General features: G+C 36.6%; 1 protein-coding gene across 1 annotated transcript; it reads left to right on the top strand.

Annotated features, from left to right (window-relative positions):
* The first annotated feature begins 2,622 nt into the window (after positions 1-2,622).
* LOC141500311 (uncharacterized) lies at positions 2,623-17,995 on the top strand. The gene is given in 6 exon segments (XM_074203395.1): positions 2,623-2,697; positions 4,311-4,446; positions 4,943-5,038; positions 13,051-13,195; positions 13,522-13,990; positions 13,992-17,995. Coding segments are annotated over 6 exon segments (2,199 nt in total). The 5' UTR covers positions 2,623-2,658; the 3' UTR covers positions 15,306-17,995.
* The last annotated feature ends 6,001 nt before the right edge of the window (positions 17,996-23,996 follow it).

Here is a 23,996-nt window from a genome sequence, read left to right as displayed (position 1 = left end):
TAGACTTTTCCAGATGTTGCCTCTGTACAACTTTGTGGCTTCATCACCGCTGTCCTGTTTCAGCTACTCTACAAAAACTGAACCTTGCCACCATACCCCCTACTAGAACCAGGATAAATCTTGCTTCCTGAGCCTGCTAATGTTACCCTGAAGAGAATCCCAATTCAGTCCATCAATTCAGTCCACTCAATTGTCAAACTGATTTTCCTAAAGTATACGTCAGACCCTGCCAGATACCCTCCCTACTTTCGTTCAATAAACTCTAGTGGTTCCCTATTACCTCCAAAAGCAAATATAAAATCATGTTTGGCTTTTAATACTCTTCATAACCTGACCCCTCCTTCATTTTTTAATATTACTCTTGGTCATATTCTGTGATCTAGTGACACTGGCATCCTTGCTTTTTCTCCCACAAGCAGGAGGAAATCTTTCTCCCCACTCAGCATTTTTACTGGTATTCTCCCATGCCTATAACAGTTCTCCCTTCTCATCTCCATTTCCTGTTTTTTACTAGATGCTAGGTGGTGTACCAGCACCAGCCCTGGAATCAGGAGAATCTGAATTCAAACTCAACCTCAATCAATTGACCCTTACTAGCTGTTTGACCTTGGGCAAATCACTTTACCCTGCTTGTTTTGCATCCAAGGCAGTGTCCAGTCATCCTGATTCATACCTGGCCACTGGAATCAGATGGCTCTGGAGGAGAAGGTGAAGCTGATGACTTAGCACAGCCCTCTCTCACTCAAATCCAATTCATGTGCATGTCTTGGCATTACCTCCCTGATGTCATGGTTTTCTTGGAGTATGAAGGACAAATATCATCATCCCTAGATTTCCTCAAGTTCCAGTTAAAATTCTACAGAAAAGCTTTCCTGATCTCTGTTCACTTTAATGTCTTGTTTATGGTTTTTTCACAAATTGTCTCACTTATTAGACTCAGCTCTTGGGGGGGGCACACTTTTTTGGTTTTCTTTTTATTCCCAAGGCTTATTAGAGTATCTGGCATGGAAGTAGCTGCTTAATGAATATGAACCCTAAAACTGTAAACCTTAAAATATGGGGTTAAAATAAAATGACAGAAAATATAGCTTAGATATGAAGTTTTATTCTCTGGGATTTCTTGATGATAATGATGACGGTTTGTCCTTCATTCTTGAAGACCAGGACAACAAGGTGGTAATGATTTACCATTAGGTGGAAACCATGTGTCCAAGATGATCACCCAGAACTGAGGGAGATGGACATATTTATCCAAAAACAAAGAATAGGGGGAAATCATTAACCTCCTTGAAGGGCAAAGAAGGCTGCACCATCTGTAAGTTGCCAATTGCTTCTCAGAGACTATCATCCTAATGCAAAACTTATCTGATTGTTAACTCTTTTATTAAGCATCATGAGGGCAGGACAAGTCTTCCAACATCCAGATCCTTATCTTCCTGAGTTGATTATTAACACAGGGGGAAGATAGTCAATAACTTCTTTCCTACTTTACAGTGAAGACTGAACACTATTCTAAAGAAATCAGCCTTTTTTTTTTAACCAGGAATGGCTCATTATCAAAAATTATTATTACACTTTGACAATACTCTCTGTCATAGATATCCTATCTGAATATCTTATTAATTGGATAGCCTGTGGCTTCTTATGCAATTATCAATCAATCAAAAAATTTACAAATCACCTACTCTACTAGGCAACTATGCTAAACTTTATAGATAAGAAAGGCTGCACACAACATACTTTTTATTTTAAAAATTAAAACAAAATTCCAGCTCCCAATTCTCCTTTAAATTAAAAGAGCTTCAACCCCGGGATTCTTAACTTTTTTTTTTCCCCCATAACCGTCTTGGACCTTTGAACAGTCTGGGGTGAAGGGCGAATGAACCCATCTTAGAGTCCCATCTTTAAGTGAAAAAATACGTAGGAAAACAATTATGCTGAAATGTAGCTATCACAATTTAAAAAAACAAACCAAGTTCACGGAGCCCAGCTTCATTAAGAGCGCCTGCCGGGAATGTTTAATCAAGTTTGGAGGTAACTAGAAGCCTCTCTCCAGCTGCCTCGCCTTCTCTTTTCAGACATGCGCACAAAGCTCCCCGACTTCCTCCTACATTTCCGGAAATGCCGAGCCGAGGCTCTGTGGGGATCGGAGTTAGGCGGGCCGCGCGGGCGCGGTTGCCAAGGAAACGTTGATTGACGCTCAACTCGGGGAGAAGAGCCTAAGGGCTCCGCTGGGGAGTGGGGCGGAACGGAAGGGCGGAAGCGCTGGCAGGGCCGCCCTCTGACGCCACTTCCGCTTCCTCCGCCTGCGCCCTGATGGCGTGGCCGCTCGGACTTCCTTTCCTGCTTCTTCTTTCCTTCTCGTAGCGGCCTCGGGAGCTGAAGCTGCCCGGGTCCTCGGCCTTCGGTCCGACCCCGCGTCTGCCGCGGCCTCTCCCTGCTGCCCCCGGCTTCGGGGTCTGCGCCGAGCGGCGCCGGCTGCCGGGCCCGCCGCGGGGCGGCGATTCTCCCGGCAGGGCCCGCCCTTGAGTCTCCCTCGTCCGCGGCGAAGGAGGCCGGCGCCGCCGGGCGCCGGGGCCGGGGTCCGCCGGGCGCGGGTGGGCTGATGCTCGTCTCCGGGCCCGGGCCTGCCCCAGCTCGGCCCCCGCAGGAGGCGCCATGGCCCCCGTGCTGCTGCCGCCGGCGCCCGGCTGCAAAGTGAGTCCGCTCGGGGATTGTCGGAGGAAGTTTAAATTCCCAGAGGAATCATTGCAAACTTTTAAGTTCTCTGTGTTCAGGGAAGGAAGGTGACAGAGAGTCTGCATTTGGTCTTCTAGCAATCTCGTCTCCTGGAGTTGACAATAAAGTCAAATAAAGTGCAAAAGGAAAGGCGGAGGAAACAGTTAAGATCAGACTTGACTGGCGAGAAAAACGAATGAAGGCGGTCGGAATTCAGATAATAGTATTTGGATTAAATAGATTATTATTCTCAAGGGGAGGGAGGAGGGAAAAAATGTGGAATTCCAAATATTACCAAAAAATGAGTGTTGGAGATTATCTTTGCGTGTCATGTAGTTGGAATAATAAATTTAAACTTAAAAAATTTATTGTTAAAATTTAGCATTGTGAGAATGTCTATTTCCACAAGCTGCCTTAGAATTAAATTGGGAGGTGCTTTGGGTGAAGTGGAGTGGGTGTTGACATGGATCCATTCCAGTTCTGCTTCTTAATACTTTTTATTTTAGGTTTTTGCAAGGCTCCCTTGCTTCTTAGTACTATGGCTATTTTCAAGTTACTTTTAACATTAGTGGGCCTCAGTATTCTCATTTGTACACTGTGGGAAGTAACACCCCTTAGTACAAACATTGTAGGGATTTTCAAACGAGATAATAATAGCTGTATAAATGTATGCTACTATGTTAAAGGGTCACAAACCATATACAGGATAGAATAGGATGAAATGCTAGAGAATGTTACTAGAAATGCTATTTAATAATGACTGAAGGAGGGCAGCTAGGTGGTGCAGTGGATAGAGCACAGGCCCTGGAGTCAGCAGTACCTGAGTTCAAATCCGGCCTCAGACACTTAATAATTACCTAGATGTGTGGCCTTGGGCAAGCCACTTAACCCCATTGCCTTGTAAAAACTAAATAATAATAATAATAACAATAATGAATGGAGGTTGATTGCTTTGCAGCCTCTCAGTCAATATACTTGGAGTATGATAATAGATATTAGTGTTATATCCTTGTTATCACATCAATATTTGAAGAAAGGGCAATAATTTACATGTGTTCACTTAAGGAGATGAACAGGTTTTTTGTGCTATGTGACTTATCCTTTCTTATACTCAGTTTTCTCTATTTCATCTGTATTTAATCAGAATTGTTTTTATGTTCAATTTTTTAAATATTAGAGGGTTTGAATAAGTTGGGTATTGATAATTTTGTTTCCAGAACTGCCTTTTTGTGTGCTTTGTACCCATGGGGTAATAAAATCATCTAAATGATCCATTCCTTAGGTTTTAAATGTTTGATTTCTAACAGGTTTTTTGTGCTATGTGACTTATCCTTTCTTATGCTCAGTTTTCTCTATTTCATCTGAAAATGACTGTAAATTCTTGCATTTGTCTCAGGGTTTTTGTAATAAATAGTACTTCATAATTCAGACTGAGGCAATCCAGAGTATAAGCTGTTATATCTGTTTACACATGATGTTATATGTGCACATGTGTATACACATACATACAATACATAACATACATAGAGCTGATTCTCACTATCCATTTGACTTAAAATCACTCCCATTTCCCAATTTGCCATTCCCTGAAGGTCCATAGAGAATCAGTGACATTCAAGGATGTGACAGTGCATTTTACCCAGGAAGAGTGGAGAAAATTGGACCCATCTCAGAAGGAGTTGTACAAGGATGTGATGTTAGAGAATTACAAGAACCTTGTCTTTCTAGGTAAGAACTATCCTTTGTGAATCATATTATTTCCACAGTAGTATCTTTCTTAATACACCTAATTAAATTAGAATTTCCATTGTGGTAAACATTTGAGAATTAGTGTTTACTAATTCTGTTTTGGACATCAGTGGAACAGAAATTGCTCCCTGATCCCAGATGAAAAGCTTTTACTGTGTACAACTGGGAACTGGTTAATTGTTTGTATTGCCTCTGAGATTGTGCCTTCCGTTCAGGTAAAAGATTCTCCCCCAGAGTTCCAGTACTAGTACCTAAGGGCAAAAAAGTTTCATCCTCTTAGTAGGGGTGGGTCAAAACTATTTTTCTTTGTGATGACAAGTCTATATATCTCAGGGATATAATGCAGAGATCTTTCAAAGGTTCTCTGTTCCATCTTTTGGTCAACCTTAGCATGCCTCTTTACCTCAGATAATAAGTGAATGGTGATAGAATAACAGACCTCTGTCTTCAATGCATTTCCATTTCTAATGAGCAGGACTTACAGTTTGGAAACCAGATGTGATCTCCCATTTGGAAGAAGGAGAAACACCTTGGATACAGGATCCAGAAGTACTTTGGAACACCTGTCCAAGTGAGTTATTGAAAAACCAGACATAAGAGAGTCATTATAAGTCATGTTTTCACTGTTCTTTTGCTTTGTTTCCAGTGGTCATTCTTTTTTGAATGAAGTGTATTAATTTTAATTTAAAAATAAGAGAAAACGTCCTATTTTTCTCTGTATTCCCTTCTCAGCAATTTAAAATTTATTTATTTATTTAAGGCAATGGGGTTAAAGGTGATTTGCCCAAGATCACATAGCTAGGCAATTATTAATGTTTGAGTTTGCATTTGAACTCAGGTCCTCCTGATTCCAGGACCAATACTTTATCATTGTCCCATCTAGCTGCCCCCTCTCTATTCTCTTTTTATCTTTTTCTCCTCATGTTGTCTAGAATTAATGTTCTGTTATATATGTAATTTTGATTTGAGTCTATATTCTCATTCTACATTCTCTGTATAGTGTTTCCCGGTTTTGTGTTCTTAAGAAATGACAATGATGATGGTGTCATAATAATCCAATTTTAATTATCCACAATCTTTTCAACCATTCCTCAGGCATGTCACTTCAGGCTGAATTTTTGTTATCAGAAATAAAACCTCTGAATATTTGTGTAGAGAGATTATTCAATAATTTCTGTACCTCATTCATCTGAGTAAATTCAATACCAATATTTTGCAATAATATCTCTAGGATTTACTGTTTCTGTGGGGCAATGAGGTGACATAGAGCACTGGAATTAGAGACAAGAAAATCTGAATTCAGATTTTCTTCAGGCATTTCAACTATGTGATCCTAGGCAAACCTCTTAACCTCTCTGTACCTTAGTTTCCTCATCTGTAAAATTAGGAAATTGAACTTAATAATCAATACATGCTAAATTTCTTATGTTGTGATCTTAAAATAATGGATTAATGGTTCAAAAGTTATAACTAGTTTTGTTGTTTTTTCCTATCTTGCATTTTAAGAGTATTTAGTTTTATAGCTAAAATATTTTTGCTAGTTTAATGGGTATTGAAGAATTGTTTTTATGTTCAATTTTTTAAATATTAGAGGGTTTGAATAAGTTGGGTATTGATAATTTTGTTTCCAGAATTGCCTTTTTGTGTGCTTTGTACCCATGGGGTAACAAAATTATCTAAATGATCCGTTCCTTAGATTTTAAATGTCTGATTTCTAATAGAAAGATTTTTTTCCCCCATTTCCTTTTTTTTTTTTGCTTTGTAGGCATCTATAAGTCAGCATGTCTTTAGATGTCCTTATCTTTCCCTCAAAATCCCCATTCTTCCAGACTTCCCTAATAGTGTAGAGTGTACCTCTATCCTCCTATTTATCCATTCTCCCAGAGTCAATGATCTTCTCTTAAATTCACTCTACATAACCAGTCTGTTGCCGTATCTTCACATTTCTATTCCAAAAGCATCTCTCATATAACTCCCTTTCTCTGTGCTCAGGGCTCCTACTCTTATACAGGTTTATATCACCTCTTGCATGGACTTTTTCAGTAGACCAATCAGGGTTGGTCTTCTTGTATCAAGGCTCTTCTCACTTTAATTCTTTGACTAAGATGTCAAAATATTCTTCCTAAAGCATAGGTTGCCTGACATTTTATTTTCCTACTGAGTAAACTTAAGTGACTTTCTCTAGGATCAAATATTAAAAAAAATTTTTTTTGATTTTTAAAACCCTTCATAAACGGGTATTCAGTCTTCTTAATCTTAAATTCCTTTCCTTTTATCCTGTGTAGTCTGTGATCAGGTACACTGGCTTTGCTGTTTCTCAAACAAAACATTGTTTCCTCAATGACAAGGGTACTTTCATTGACTGTTGGCAATGCCTTGAATTCTCTCCCTCATCTCTATTGCCTGACTTCCCTAGCTTTTCATGACTCAACTCAAATCCCACCTTTTGCTAGAGGTTTTCTGTTTCCTCCTCATCCCATTCCATCGCTAGTTCCTTTTCTCTGCAATTACCTTTTGATTTATACTGTTTGTTTCTAGCACATATATTTTGGCATGTGAGTCCTAAAGGACAGGGACTGTGTTTCAATCCATCTAAAAAATATGAAATTAATTGTAGTGTTCCACACCTGTGGGGCCTCCCACCTTTGTAAAGAAGAGGTTAACATCTTTCTTATAGCTTCTTTAGGGTTAAGCTTACATAATTTTGTTATTGTTGTTCAATCAATCATTCTTCAGTCATGTCTGACTGACCTGACCCTATTTATGGTTTTTCTTGTCAGAGATATTGGAGTAGTTTGCCATTTCCTTCTGCAGCTCATTTGACAGATGAGGAAATAGAGGTAGTAAGTGTCTGTGACCATATTTGAACTTGGGAGGATAAGTCTTTCTGACTCCAGGCCTGGCACTTTATCTACTTCTTCACCTGATTTCATAGCATTTATTTAAATCTTGATGTCTTTTACATCATCAAAATTCTCTTCCCCCATAATAAAAATTTCCTAAAGACCAAAAAAAGATATTAAAAAGTTAGTCAAAACTAACCAGTCTAACTGGTCTGAAGATATTTTAAAGTATCTCACAGTTACAAACCTTTCATCTCTTCAGAGATATTGAGTGGAATGTCTCTTCAGTATCTTTTGGAGCCATGCTTGTGTTTTATAAATTTGCACCATTTGCTTTTTCCCCCCACATTCTTGTAGTTATTTTGTACATCGTTTTCTTGTCTTTACTTTATTCTTCATTAGTTCCTATAGATCTTTCCATGCTTCTCTATATTCATCATGTTCATCATTTCTTACATCCCAGTAATATTTCGTTACATTCGTGTATTGCAGTTTGTTTAACCATTCCTTGATCAGTGGACATCTTTGTCAAATTCCTAACAATTACAGAAATACTGGTATAAATATTTTGGTGCATTTGGAGACTTTCTTTGGTTTGGATAGTTTAGCTTTTCAAAATGGTTGTACTAGTTCATAGTTCCATTAGCAAAGCAGATTGCGCACCTGTTCTCCAAACTCTTTCAACACATTATTCCCTTCTTTTGTCATTTTTACCAGTTTTCAGTCTGAAACCTCAGCATTGTTTTGTTTTGTATATTTTTCCTTTTTAGTTATTTGGAGCATTCCTTCATACAGTTAATAGTTTGTGAATGAATAAAGCATTTATTAAGTGCTTAATATGTGCAAAGTCTCATAGCACTCACATTTCAATGGAGGAGACAACATCTAGGAAAGTTTCCACCAACAAGTTAGATGGAAAAGTTCTGTGGTCCTTGGGGTTGTTTATTTAAAAAGTCAATAATCTCCTTGGGGCATATGCCTATGGTGAATTCTGTTGATCAAAGGGCATAAAGCAATTATTTGCATAATTTCAAGGTCTTTCCAACATGGTGGTATGAATTCATGGGTCTACTAACAGTACATGAATGTGTTTGTTTTTCTGCAACTCCAACATTGACTTTGTTATTTTTACTAGTTTGTTGAGAGTGAGACATTAGGGTTTTTTTTGATTTTCATTTCTCTTAGTTGTTAGTAGTTCTTGGTTTGTTGAATTCTTTGTTCCTGTCATTCTTTTAGGGACTTGTTTTTTGTTTGGGGGGTGTGTGTGTGTGTGTGTGTGTGTAGACTTACATACTTATATTCATATATTTTGGATCAGACTCTTCCTACTAGTAGAAAACACCATTCTATAGTCCTCCCTAGACTACATTGCCTTTTCCTTCCCTTTGTTAGAGAAAAAATAATTCTATTACATTTCTTATAAAGGCTCATTTGTAATTAAAGACATTCCCACACTAATTACATTCAAAACTTCCTGCCATTGTGAATTCTGATTGAAATTTGAGTTGTGACTCTCCCATAATCCTTAAGTTTTAAAGGCACTTTTCCAGTAGAAATCATTTTTAAGATTAACTACTTTACTCAGATATCTCTCCTGCTTTTCCTTCTTGTATCTCTCTCTAGATTTTATATTCCCTGGTATTTTCTAAATTGGAGTATATTACATGTACAACATAATGTGTTTATTTCATTACACATAAGGTTTTTCCTCTTGTATTTAAGATTTGATTTAAAAGTAAGGACTTCCCACGTTCAGTGTATCATAATAATAATAATAATAATAATGATAATAATAATAATAATAAATAGTGCTTACTATGCTCCAAACACTGTGCTAAGAACTTTACAGATATCTTATTTGATCCTCACAACAATCTTGTGAAGTAGGTACTGTAATTATCCCCATTTTATAGTTGCAGAAACTGAGACAAATAGGAGTTAAATGACTTGCCCCGGATCATAGTGCTAGTAAATGTCTAAGGTCAAATTTGGATTCAGTGCATGTATGAAGATTTTCTTCTGTATGAATCATTTTGATGATTGGACTCGTATTTTACATCACAGTCACCCTCCATAATCCCTATATCACAGGAAGAAGTGGCCATTCCTCCTTGCCAAGTCAAACCCCTCTATATGTACAAATAATCCTATTCCATCCCATTTTTTCAACATGATTGCTTGCTCTTTGATCCCCATTCTCTCACTTTTCTTTTCCCTCTTCCTGCTTCTTCTCAACAGCCTAATACATTTTCCCAAGACATCCTGACTTCTGACTTCATCACTGAACAGCAGCCACTCTCCAGAGTTAGTAAAGTTCTTTGAATTACCAAAAGTTATAACCTTTTCTCAAACCTCATTCTTCATCTTTTGAACCTTGTGATCATTTTTTTCTCTTAATATTCTCAAGTTTTGCACAACTGTACTCTCCTAATTCTCAACCTACTACATCTGATACTCTTTTCTTCATTTCCTATGCACTTTAAGAGTGGGTGATCCTAGTGCTCTCTCCAAAGCACTTTTCTCCCTCTGCTCTTTTATTTAGTGATTTCTTTAGCTCCCATGGATTGAATTATCTGTAAGCTAATGATTCTCAGATGCTGCTATCCAGCCTTATTCTTGGACATTTTGAACTGGATGCCACAGAGATCTTAAAACTCATTAAGCTAGTAGCTGTCTTTATTTTTCCTTCTAATCCCTTCCCTTTTTTATACTTTCCAATTACTGTGCAGAAAACCACCATTCTCTCACTTAAATTCATGATCTAGGTGTTTCTCAACTACTCATTCTCTAACACTCTTCATATATAAGTAGTTAAATCCTACCTTTTCTAGGCCATCAACCCATCACACCCAAACTACTGAAGTAGTATTCTGGTCAGTCTCCTTAACTCCAGCATCTCCTGACTCCAGTCTCTCTTCTACTCTGCTGTTAAATTGATCTTAAAACACAGGTCTGACCATATCATTCCTGCTATTCAGTAAACTCCAGTGGTTCTAGTAACTTCTTGGAGAAAATATAAAATTCTCTGGCATTTAATCTGTCCTCTTGTTTTTTTTTCTAATTTTTATTTAATTTTAGGCAGTCGGGTTAAGTGACTTGCCCAAGGTCACACGGCCAATTATTAACCTTTTGAGGCCAGATTTGAACTGAGGTCCTCCTGATTGCAGGGTCAGTGCTCCATCCACTGCACCACTTAGCTGGCCCTAATGTGTCCTCTTTTAACACTTTTTGTCTTCTTACAGTTTATTCTTCACATATTTTGGGAATCCAGTGACACTGGTTGTCTTCCTCTTTCAACCACAAAATACTCCATCTCATTTGATGTCCCCTATGCTTGAAGTTCTTTCCCTATTCATCTCTCTCTCTCTTGGAATCCCAACTAAAATTACACTTCCTATCTACCTTTCCTGATTTGCCTTAATGCTGATGCCTTTCCTTTGAGATTATTTCCAGTTTATCCCACATATATTTTGATGGATTTAATTGTTTGTATTTTGTCTTCTTAGGCAGTTAGATGCTGCAATAGATAGAATGCTGGGCTGATAAGGGAGACCTAAAGTAAAATTCTTTCTCTGCACTTAACCTTTATTTGACTCAGTTTTAGCTTCTTGAAATCTTTATTGTTTTAGCTCTTTTTTTCTTATATTCCCCATTATGCCCTTTCTGAGTCCTTCCTTTTTTAATGATGTACAAATTTCTCTCTCTTACTGAAAAAGTGAGGGAATTTACATTTCATTTTTCTTGATTTCTGTCCATAGTCCCCTTCTGGTGCAGGGACAGTGCTAGACCCAGCTAGATTTCTGTCCCCTTTTCTTCAGGCTCAGTCCAGCCACTTAGGCTAGTCCCAGCCCTAGTTATCCTCTGGAACTTTGCTCTCGCTGCTGTGCCTGAGCCAGATCAACTCTGTTCCCTTTGTAGGTGTTATGGTAGGTTACTGCAGAGTGCTATCCCAGACTGAAAGCTGTCTGATTCACCCCACTCATTCAGTCCAACTTAAGAGGTAAAAGAGGGAAATTGTCCTTCTCTACCTCCACTTTTATCAGTTATCAAAATCATTTGACACTTAAAAATTACAAAAGTATTTCATTAGAGTGGAGTAGTTAAAAGATTGATTTGAAATAATCCTTCTCAACAATATGGTTTTTGTAAACCTGAGAACAAAAGTTACTTTAGGATGAACTGACAGTTTGACAAGAATTACTGGGAAAAATCCTGAAGTTGGTCTGAATTGGGTTTAGACTAGCATGTCATTCAGCATTTCAATGAATTCAAAATGGATATATAAACTTTTATTTTTTGTTTTAAAAATTTGATTTATTTAAGCATTCTTTTTTAAAATTTTGAGTTCAACATTCTCCTTCCATTTCACTCCTTCCCTACCCATTAAGAAGGAAAGCAAAATGATATAAATTATACATGTGAAATCTTGCAACACATTTCCATGTTAGCCATGTTTTCCTCCCTTCCCCCCAAAAAGCAAAAGAAATTAAGTGAAAAAAACAATTCAATTAAGCACTCAAAGTTCATCAGTTCTCTCTCAGGTCAATAGCATTTCCTGATAAGTCCTTTGAAATTTTCTTAGATCATTATATTGATTGGAATAGCTGTGACTTTCACAATTGATCCATTATTATAAAATCATATACTGTAACTTTTTTAGCTATTCTCTAATTGGGGGACTTCTCAGTTTCTAATGCTTATTTACCACAAAAAGAACTGCTATAAATATTTTTGCGCATATAAGTCCTTTTTCCTTTTTCTTTTATCTCTTTGGGATACAGACCAAGTAGTGCTATTCTGGATCAAAGGGTATGCAGTTTTATATCTCTTTGGGCATAGTTCAAATTGTTCTTCAGAAAAGACAGATCAATTCACAATTTCTCCACAGCAGTATTTGTGTCCCTATTTTTTCTACATCCCCTTCAGCAATAAATGTTAACTTTAGAGATCATGTCAAATGAAAAAGAACAGTAGTATCTTTCATGGTATTGGTTCAGGGTGAATTTTAGGCAAAGAATGGTGATCCCAAAATTATAAAATAAATCATTACAGTTACATGAAACTAAATTTTATGCTAACAAATGAAAAGATGAGAAGGGGTGCTATCATTTGAGGAAAATATATCCTTATATTTAATAACTGATAGTAGTTTACTACCAAATATACATAGGGAAAGAATATAAATGTTTAACACCAAAACCTTTTTCTCAAAGGACAAATGGTTCAAAGAAATGAAAAAAACATCTTTTAAGATCTTTTATGGTCCTTAAAGAATTACAGACCATTAAGAACTATGTGTAATATTTCTCTAAATTTCTATTAAGATGAGAAAGGCAAATCAAAAATACTGATGCCCAGAAAATTGAGAAAGAATAGAAGGCATATTGAGGGAAATTGAGCAAGTCATCTTTAGCCATCCCAAAGCAAAACACAACCCAAGAAGTATTCTGCTTCTGATCATTTTAGAAGCCAGTGCTCTTTAAGTTTCCATTAAGTTCCAGTACAGAAAGAAAAGGACTCCACTAAATTTCTTTTTACAAATATAAATGATTCTTAAATAATTTACAAAAATTCTGAGAAAAAGTAGAGAATGAAAACTGAAGATAAATAACCCTGACAAATACTGATACAAAAATGTGGTATTAGCAAAAAACCTATAGCAATATAGGAAAAAAATAAATGTTGATCATTTTTTCTTTTCAGTTTAGCAGGAAATGTTTGCTTTTGTTTTTTCTTTCAGATTGGGAGACTGGACCTGAAACTAGTCAGTTAACAGAGAAAAGACTCAGAAGGAATGGTTCCTATGTCTTTAAGTTGGGAGAAGCATTGAAATATTATGTCACTTTGGAGAAGCAGGAGCAGAACCATGAAGAGAAACATTCTAGGTAAGTTAAAAAAAAATCATCTAAAGAAAAAGTCCTAATAAATGTAAGAGTTTTCAGGCTTTTAAATTCAGTCCACTTTTCTTAGCTGATATCTATATAAGAAATTCTCCATGAATGTGCTCTATGTACATATGTAGAATTTCAGACATTATTCAGTCTGAAACAATATTTAATAGATCCTTATCAAAGAATTAATTTTCTAAATATAATGATGTGAAAATTCATTCAGCTTATTATTCAGATATTTTCAGTAGCTTGGAAATTACATGAATGTAATCATATAGGTAAGCCTGCAACCACAATTCATCCATTATTTCTTATCACAGAATTCCTATTGGAGAAAATTTCCCTAGAAGTCATGAATATACCAAGGCCTTCTGGAACACACACATGGTTGATCATCAAACAATTCACAGTAGAGAGAAACCTTATGAATGTAACTATTGTGGAAAGGCCTTTCGCTCAAGCTCATACCTTATTCAACATCAGAGAACCCATACTGGGGAGAAACCTTATGAATGCAGTGATTGTGGAAAAACCTTCCGTTGGAGTTCCCAGTTTACTCAGCATCAGAGACTGCATAGTGGAGTGAAACTTTATAAATGTAATGATTGTGGGAAGGTATTCCCGAATAGGACATACCTTACTGAACATCAGAGAATTCATACTGGAGAGAAACCTTTTGAATGTAATGATTGTGGGAGGACTTTCCGATGGAGCTCACAGTTTACTCAACATCAAAGATTGCATACTGGGGTGAAACTTTTTAAATGTAATGATTGTGGGAAGGTATTCCCCCAATAAAACATACCTTAGTGAACACCAGAGAATTCACACTGGAGAGAAACCTTATGAATGTAATGACTGTGGGAAGACCTTCCGATGGAGTTCACAGTTAACTCTTCATCAGAGAACTCATACTGGAGAGAAACCTTATAAATGTAACAATTGTGAAAGGGCCTTCCGAAGCAAATTACACCTCACACGACATCAGAGACTTCATACTGGAGAGAAACCTTATGAGTGTCATGAATGTGGTGAGTCTTTTCGATGGAGCTCACAGTTGACTGTACATCGGAAAATACATACTGGGGATGCTCCTTACAAATGTGATGATTGTGGGAAAGTCTTCTGCTGGAGCTCACAGTTTATTGAACACCAACGAATTCATACTGGAGAAAAACCCTACAAGTGTAATGATTGTGGAAAGGCCTTTGGCTGGCTCTCACAGTTTACTAGACATCTAAGAATACACACAGGAGAGAAAACCTATAAATGTTATGAATGCGGAAAGACCTTCCTTGACAGCACATATCTTACTGAACATCAGAGAATTCATACTGGAGAGAAACCTTATGAATGTAATGATTGTGGAAAGGTCTTCCACTGGAGTTCCTACCTTACTCAACATCAGAAGACTCATACTGGAGAAAAGCCTTATAAATGTAATGAATGTGGAAAGAACTTTTGCTGGAGGTCACAGTTTACTCAACATCAGAGACAGCATACTGGATTAAAGTTATATAAGTGTAATGATTGTGGGAAATCCTTCCTTAATAAGACATACCTTACTCAACATAGGAGGACTCACACCAGAGAGAAGCCTTATAAATGTAATGAGTGTGGAAAGAATTTCCGCTGGAGCTCACAGTTTACTCAACATCAGAGACTGCATACTGGAGTTAAACTGTATCCATGTAATGATTGTGGGAAGTCATTCCTTAGTAACACATACCTTACTCAACATAAGAGGACTCATACAAGAGAGAAGCCTTATAAATGTAATGATTGTGGGAGGACCTTCCGTTGGAGTTCACAGTTTACTCAGCATCAGAGATTGCATACTGGAGTAAAACTTTTTAAATGTGATGATTGTGGAAAAGTATTCCCCAATAAGACATACCTTAGTGAACATCAGAGAATTCATACTGGAGAGAAACCTTTTGAATGTAATGTTTGTGGAAGGGCCTTCCGATGGAGTTCACAGTTGACTATTCATCAGAGAACTCATACTGGAGAGAAGCCTTATAAATGTAACAGTTGTGAGAAAGCTTTCCGTTGCAAATTAAATCTTAATCGACATCAGAGAATTCATGTTGGAAAAAAATAGTGTAACCCTTGTCAGTGGCCTTTGGTTTAGCTCTTTCCACTTCTATATCTGCAAATTCATATAGGAGGAAAAATACCTATGTATGTTACAAATGCAGAAAGACGTTCCTCAGCAGCACATATATTACTGAAATATTAGAAAATTCATACCAGAGAGAAGTCTTCTGAATGTAATGATTGTGGGAAAAGCCTTCCATATCAACTCACATCTTACTGGACATAAGAGACTTCAAACTGGAAAGAAATTATGAAAGTGGAAACATTTTCCATTGAAGCTCAGAATTTACACAGTATCAGAGATTACAAATTATTATGAAAATTGTACTTGTGAGAATTTTTTCCCAAGTGACAACTGAACAGCAGAGAATATACATTGCAAAGAAACGTTACAAATGTTGAAAGGCCTTTCATGAAAAGTGAGTTCTTACCAGTTAACTCATACTGGATGGATACCCTATAAATATAATGAATATGGAAAGATCTTTTGAGAGCAGAACTCTTAGTCAATGTTATAGTGCTCATATTGAAAAAAAAACTTATGGAGAGAGGAATTTGTGAATGTAATTGAGAGCTCTTTCAGCTAGTTGAGCTGAGTCTACAAGGAAATCAGAAATTGAATGAGTAGAATTAATTGTAGAGGGCAATTCAGGTATGGGAGTCAGAGAGTTCAAACACAGAATTGTAACTTGGATCAATATTCAGAATCTCCTAAACTGCACTCTTCCTACCTCTCCCTCCCAGTCCACCCCCTGTTCTTTTCCATTTAAATTGGAATATTTAGGAAATATCCTGAAAAGCAAGGAAAGTATCCCTAAGACTTAGACTAAAGCTCAGTCTGCTCAACCTTAACTATTGATGCAACTTCTGCAAGCTATGTTAAGATAGCTTCCCAGTCACCTAAGAACGTAAAAAAAAATTGGATTTCTAATTCTTGGGAATTTAGTACATTCTCCCTTCTAATCATATTTATTTGCTTATGTAGATGAACAGTGGCCTCTCTACCCAAGTTAAATGTTGCACCTTTATTGAGTATCTTTTTTTTTTTGCTCTGGTTAAGTAAATCTTTTAATTGTTGAATGAGTGTATGTATCTCATCCCATTACAATATTTGATTCAAACTAGTGGACCAGCTGGAGACATCTGTGATCCATAGCATTCAATATATCAGGATCAAAGTACATGAGGAGTAATGTGTAAGTATACCAGAGAGGTAAGAAGGGCCCTAAATGTAAAGAACTTTCAGGGATAGAAATGGGTATGTATTCTAGAGGTATTAGGGAGGCACTGGAGTTAATTATGTAAAAGTAATATAATCAGACCTATGAACTAAGAAAAATTGCTGCATATATGTAGAGGGATGCATTTGAACAGAAAGAAGCTTAAGGCAAAGAAACAAAGCCATTTCAATAGTCTTAAGTGAGAAGTATCATGAGGACCTGAATTAGTATGGGTGAAGAAATTGCAAAATATGTCCATCTTTGTAGAGAGACAATTGGTAAGCTTTGATAGCTGATTAGAAGTTAGGAGTGAAAATGAATATTTCAGGATTACATAGGGTTGGGGACCAGAATCATTGGAATAAAGAGTGTCTTGTAAAGTAATAGGGACATTCTAATGAACTGTGGGTTAAGGGAGGCAAAAAGGTAATGAATTCTATCATCTACATGAGAAATCTATGAAGAAATCCAGTTAAAATGCCTACTAGAGAGTATGAATGATAGAACTGAAGCTCAGGAGAAAACTTATGGAATCTGGAAGTTTTCTGCTTTAAGATAAGACCTTTGGGATATGATGAGATAGCTCAAGTAAAATAGAGAAAAGAAGACCTCAGTATAAAACCTTCTGTTGTATCCACTCTTAGGGGACTTGTCCCAGATGAAGATTGTGCAAAGAAGAGTGGTTAGCCAAGTAAGGGAAAAACCAGGGGAGAACAGTATTAAGTAAACCTTTAAAGTCAAGTATGGTAAACAATTTTAAATATTGCAATCTTTAACATTGTTTACCACACTTTTTGCAAATAGGTCTTTGTTGGGTTATTGTACTCAGCAAGTTCAGATATGAGTTGAACTAGATGCAGCTGAACTTCCTTTGAATGCTAGAATCGTATAATTTAAATGAGTACTTTAACCATTGTAAGATATTCATCATCAGTGATTAAACTACAAAGTAAAATTTCTTTTATATAAGTCATTAACATTTTAAAAAGTAAAACCTCAAATTTACAGCATGGAGCAATTTTTCTTTTTATTCTACATCCGTTTTTAGGATTCTGAATCTGTGCTACCTTTAGCTTTTTATCCTAATTCTTGACCCCATTGATTGCCTGTTTGCAGTGTCAATCCAGTCAAGGTATTCCAGAAGTCTTGGTATAGTTTTAACCTTATAATTTCATTAAGACTTTTGGGACCACCCCACATACACCCACCTAGTCATATCCATATCTCTCTCTTTCACTCTTTTATGAATGTCATTCAGGAGAGCATCTAAAGAACTTCACTACCTATTGGGAATGATATATCTTATAAATAACACTAATTACTATATTTCAAAGAAGGTTGCATTCAATCTGTGTACAGTTCTGCTAATCACAGTTTGTATCACTTTGGTATTGTAGGTCATTTCATATTGCTTTTTGTTTTATATTTTCTAATAGCACAATTATTTTACATTAATATACTTTATTCAATCATCCTTTCAGTGTGTTTGTATGTTTTAATGGGTGTGTTTTATTGACATTTTTGTTTTAAGTTATTTTGGAATAGAGAGACTTTCATTTTTATTGTAAATTTAGTATGAAGTCCTTTGATGGAATTGCTAGGATGAAATAGTAATAGGTGATTTTGCCCATTGAATATTACTGCATTTTTAAATATTCAAGTTTACTAATTCATTAATTATTTAATGAAGGGTCTATTTTCCTCATAGTTCCTATATTAGGATTTTCTTCAAAGCTTAAAAGCTTTGTATTCATTATCTAAATTAAGTGTATAATTTGATGAGTCTAGGTACTGTCCTTAAAAAGAAAAAATGCCCATCAATTGGGGAATGATTGAATACATTATACTAGAAGAATGTAATGGAAATGTTTGTTCTTTGTTCTCAAAGAAGACCATGACATCAGAGGAGATGATGCCATAATAGGCTTATGAATTGAATTTGAGTGAAAGGGAGCTAGGTTAGGTCACCAGTCTCACTTTCTCCTTCAGAGTCATCTGGGTCCAAGGGGCAGATATGAATGAGGATGATTGGAGATGACCCTGGATGTGAGGCAGTCAGAGTTAAGTGACTTAAGATCATGTAGCTAGTTAATTGTCAAGCATCTGAGACTGGATTTGAACTCCTGTCCTCCTGATTCCAAGGCCAGTGCTCTATTCACTGTGCCACTAGCAGCCCCTATTGTATAAGAAATCAAAAGAAAGGGAGGGATGGTTTTAAATAACCTGAAGAGGCTTGCATGAGTTGATGTGAGCAATAACATTGCAGAGGCTTAACTCTAAACAATGCAGTGGCCAACAAAAATTATAGATGAAGAAGAATGCTATCAACTTCTTGATGAAGTAATATACTCAAGTTGCAGAATACATTGGAATTGAGATATGTTTTTAGATTAACCCACTGTGGGAATTTACTTTGTTTAATTGCCACATATATTAGAAAAAGAGGAGAAATTATCCCCTCCTATTTGGCCATATTTCTTTAAAAATAGGACAAAGAATTTTTGATTGCTTTTCTTTCTTTAAATGTTTTCTTTGAAAGTGTGATAGATACATGGAACAGAGAGCTAGAAGGAAATACAGTCAAGTTCTTTTTCTCCCTGCCTGCAAAACTCCCTTCAAAATAGATCTAGAAAAGGGCAGGGAAAGGCTTTGTGCAAGGTAAAACTTGGTCCCCAACCCAGACCAAGACATTGAACTGGCTCTGAACAAGCATGAGTTTGCTTGTTCAGGCTTCAGGAACAAGTGCCACTTAGCAGTTTTGTTGCCTACTACCTGGTTCTAAGTCACAGATCTGAGGTAATCTGAAGAGGACATCTTTGGCCAAGGATGTGAGAACAGCCCTTTGCTATGTAGTAAGGGGAGCAAGTTCAGAAACAAAGCAGGAGAGTGGCCAAGATCTCAGGAACACAGTGGAGTCCCAGTTCCAGCTTCTGGCCCCATCTGAATTCTACAGGGGATAACTAGGATCTAAAGGGAGCCTCCAGTTTTTTCACTCTGATGTAGCAGGTCTTATCATCTGACCAATAGTGACTGTGTCAAGCAAACTCATGCTCGTTCAGAGCCAGTTCAAGAACTTGCACAGTTAAGACCAGGAGGGCAACGATCATACTTTGCTCTGGATAAGACCACTTCAGAATTACTAGGAGCTTACAAATCTCCAACCTCCTTCCCTAAACATATTTAATACCCCCCAAAAGTACAATAGAACTAGCCCACTTCCCTTCAGGAATGCTACAAAGCCTAGACCAAGTCTGAGGTTGGAAAGTGGGCTAGAATAAACACACAAAGAATATCATCATGGAAAAGCTATTTAATGACAGATACATACTTAAGAGAAAACTAGTAAAAAATCTTAAAACATCTACAAGTAAAACCTCAAAGACTACAGCTTAGGCACAAATTAAAATAGAATTCCTGATCAGATGAAGCAAGAGTTTTACAAGGTTTTAAGAAATGAAATGGGGGTAGCTAGGTGACACAGTGGATAGAGCATGGGCCCTGGAGTCAGGTGGACCTAAGTTCAAAACTGGCCTCAGAAGCTTAAATACTTGCTCAACTGTGTGATCCTGGGCAAGTCATTTAATCCCATTGCCTTACAACCCACCCCCACCCACCCCCCGCCGCCAAAATGAAAGCTCCAGGGAAAAAAATGGTGAAATAAGTGCTATAGGAAAAAAAGGAACAGGTGTTACTAAGCAGTTTTGTTGCCCACTATTCAGTTCCAAGTCACAGATAGAAGCTTGGCACAAGGTTAAAAAACTTTGTTCAATAAACAAACTCATTGAAAGGGATCAACAATTTCATAAGATAATCAGAAATATTCAGAAGTCAAAGACTGAAAATATAAGAATAAAATGCAGCATCACGTAACAAAATCAACTCTCCTGAACAACAAATTGAAAGAAAAGTTTAGGATCATTGAACTATCTGAATCCCTTAAAATTATCTTAATAATTTAATAAAAATAATCTTAAAATTATCCACAGCTCTTAGAAACCTCAAAATAAAAATTCCCAGTTAACATCCATAGCCAAAATGCAGCACCTTTAAAAGATTGAAGAAAAGAAAGACAATTCAAATACAATGAGAAGAACCATAGCCAATTTAGTCCCCTATAATGGTGGAGAAAACTTGGAACATAATATTCTAGAAAACAATATGAGCTTACAGCCAAGAAAAATGTGTCCATCAAAACAAAGTATAATTCATAAGAAACCATAATGAAATAAGGATTTTCACATATTCCTTATGAAAATACTAGAGCTTTAGAGAAACTTTAAATTCAAATACAGGTCTGAAGAAAAGCAAAAAGGTAAATGAGAGTAAACAAAAATGAATTGTGTGTTCCCTCTGGCACTATTATCCATAGAGGTCTTAAAGAGAGTCATTAGAGATAAGGCCTGGGAGCTTGTTTGTGTCTTAATGATCTTAGAGCAATGGAAAGAACAGAAGAGGAATATACTGGGAAGAGTTAAGGAAGCTTGTCAAAAATAATCTCACAAATGGTAGGAGTAACCATATATTAAGATGAGGAATGGCATAGGATGAAGTGGGATGTTGACCCTTGAATCTTCACTCTCATCTGAACTGATCAAAGGAGGGGAAAATATACATACAGATTTAAATGCCAAAATCCATTCCATTTCATAGGGGAAAAGTGGGGAAAAAAAGGAGAATTAGGGAGAAAGGTAGATTCAGAGAGATTAGGTAGGACTAAGCAAAACAAAGAATGCACAAAACTAGTTTGTTTTTTTTTTAATTTAAGGCAATGGGGTTAAGTGACTTGGCCCAAGATGTCACAGCTAGGCAATTATTAAATGTCTGAAGTCAGATTTGAACTCAGGTTCTCCTGACTCCAGGGCTGGTACTCTATCCACTGTGCCACCTAGCTGCCCCAAAAGTATTTCTAATAATTTCTAATTTTTCAGTGGGAATCAGAGTTAATTCATAAATGAACATGTTGAATATAAATGTAATGCAATTCTATAAGTGTTATGAGAAATGATGAGACTCCTGCGAAGACATGAATTCATGCAGTAAACTAAACAGAATAGGTAAACCATTTATATAATAGCAATGTGGCAAAAACAACTTTGAAAAAAATTAGGTACTCTTTATCAGCATAATGATTAACCACAACTCCAGAGAACTAATGAAACATTTTATCCCTTCCGTTAGAAAAGTGTGTTAAGTGCAGAATGAGACATGTTTTGTTGGACATGGCCAATGCAGAAATGTTTTCTTTGACTACACTTGTTTGTAACAAGGGTTTTGTTTTTCTTTCACTCTCACTTGCAAGGGGCATGGGGTGGGGGTTAGAATGGGTGGGAGAGAATGGATGTTTGCTAATTGAAAAAAATGAAATCATTTTTTAAAAATGTAACACACTCAATAAACCAAATCTTTGTGCTGATAAAAAAAAATATGTGGTACCTTGGACTCATGCCTGTTGGTGGAGGTGTCTCTCCTGATGTTTCTTAAAGTTAGAAAAGATCAGAGGTCAGCACCATCACCTTTAAAGTCACTCAGAATGATAGTGGATTAAGCAGTCTATTGAGCACATTTATTGGACTCATCTTTGGTATCCTTGTTGAAAAAGGTTTTAATTTTGATGCCATTTTAGGTTCGCTTTTTAAAATGAATAGTAAATATTAGAAATTTTTAAACCATAATTTAGGGTATGTAACTATTAAGTTATTGCTTTGGTTTTAAAACTAATTTATCCACAAAATCAGGTTCAATCCACTGTTCAAAATATCAGTCTATCAGTCTATAGCTATCTTAGACTTTTTCTGTCACTGTTTGATATATTAGAAAAGAGTTACTATGTGATCTAGTGGCTCTTAAGGTCCTTGTGCCCATCTTCTTGCCTTTGTATTAGCTGAAATGCTATTTTTCCATCCATCTCTTGCTTTCCTTCAAATCTCAACTAAATCCTTTCCACATGAATCTTCCTGATTTGGTCCCCTTTAATATAATTGACTTCCTTACCAAGATTATCTCTAATTTATCCTTCATATATCTATATATGTATAAATCATTTTTCAAACATGTCTCACCATTAGACTGAGTTTCTTGAGAGCAAGGGACAAGTTTTTGCTCCTCTTTGTATCCCCAAGTGGCTGACATGTGGTATTACAGTGCCTAATAAGAGACAGTCATTTAATAAATGCTTACTGACTTCATAATTGTTTCATTCTCTTTACTTTGAAAGAGAATTATGTAAGAATGTAACTATTTTATTCAAAAAGACTTGGCCTTTTAAGGACATTGGAAATAGACAAAAAAGATGTTCATTGTTCCACTTGCCTCCCCTCTACTAGAATTGCTTTTCAGTATAGTTTCTGCATACACCAGCAGGTGGTACTTTTGACTTGAGCTCCCATGGCTAGTTCTCTTGGCTTCAACTTAAACTATGGAAAACCAGCTAGTACAGTTTCCCCTTTTTGTCTTATGAAAGTTAAATTTGTTGTCTAGGGTTTGAAAATAAAAGGAATATTGTCATAGGATTTAATTGTTTTCTAACTTAGAGTTGCTTTTATCCTATCGTTAGTCTTTCTCCATTTAGCTAAAGAAAATTCACATAGTTTATAGATTAGATTATGGTAACTGAGGGAAATAAAAAAAATGAGAAAAATCTCTCCCTTCCTCCCAGGCTCATCAGAGTGACTATTTAGGAAAGAGCTTTCCAGCTAGCCTTTCTTCTTGACCATCACATAGAAACAGATGTGTTAAGGAGCTTGCTCTTGCTTCCAGGACTTAAGTAGGCAGGTCAGAGCATAGAAGTCCAGGAGCCATCATAGATCTCAATAGGACAGGTATATTTTCTTTTCCCACAGTGCATTGCTGTGGCATGGCCAATGACTTCTCACAATAGACTTAACAAGTTTTCTATCAATGTCTGAGGACCTGGCACCTAGAAAGTTGTTAACTAAAAGCCACAAATACTTTGATGGGAATGCAGTAGGGTTAACTCACTCTGATTGGAGGCTGGGTGACCACTTGTCAGGTATGATAGAGTAGAGATTCCTGAGTGTATCAGGTCTCTTTCAGCAGATTCTTTTACCAATTCAGAGCACTTCAACCCAAACTATTTACATTTTCTGCCTTTGTCTGGCATCTAAAATCTTTGGGAAATTGATGGGAAAATAACCAATTCCTTTTCAATATTAAAATGAGTGCTATATAGTTGGACAATAGTCCCAACAAGTAATAGGAAAATAAGCACCCATTGTCCATGACCCTTAAGCATATTCTCTACATATACCAGGAAATGTGCGTAGTGCCGGGAATACAAATTTAAAGAATGAAAGAAGCCATTTGTAATCTCATAAAGACCACAAGTGTGTGTATAAGTATAGTCAAGGTAGATAGAATATGAAGTTTTGAAATATTAAGATTATTTGGGAGAGAGCTGGTGGCTTTTGACAAAGATCATCATGGTGCTTGTATTGGCATCTTGAATCGAGATATTT

The sequence above is a fragment of the Macrotis lagotis genome, chromosome 1, assembly GCF_037893015.1.
Source record: "Macrotis lagotis isolate mMagLag1 chromosome 1, bilby.v1.9.chrom.fasta, whole genome shotgun sequence".
In the NCBI taxonomy this organism is placed as follows: Eukaryota; Metazoa; Chordata; class Mammalia; order Peramelemorphia; family Peramelidae; genus Macrotis; species Macrotis lagotis.
The sequence above is the reverse complement of the archived record's forward strand: the minus strand, read 5'-3'. Positions and strand labels throughout refer to the sequence as shown.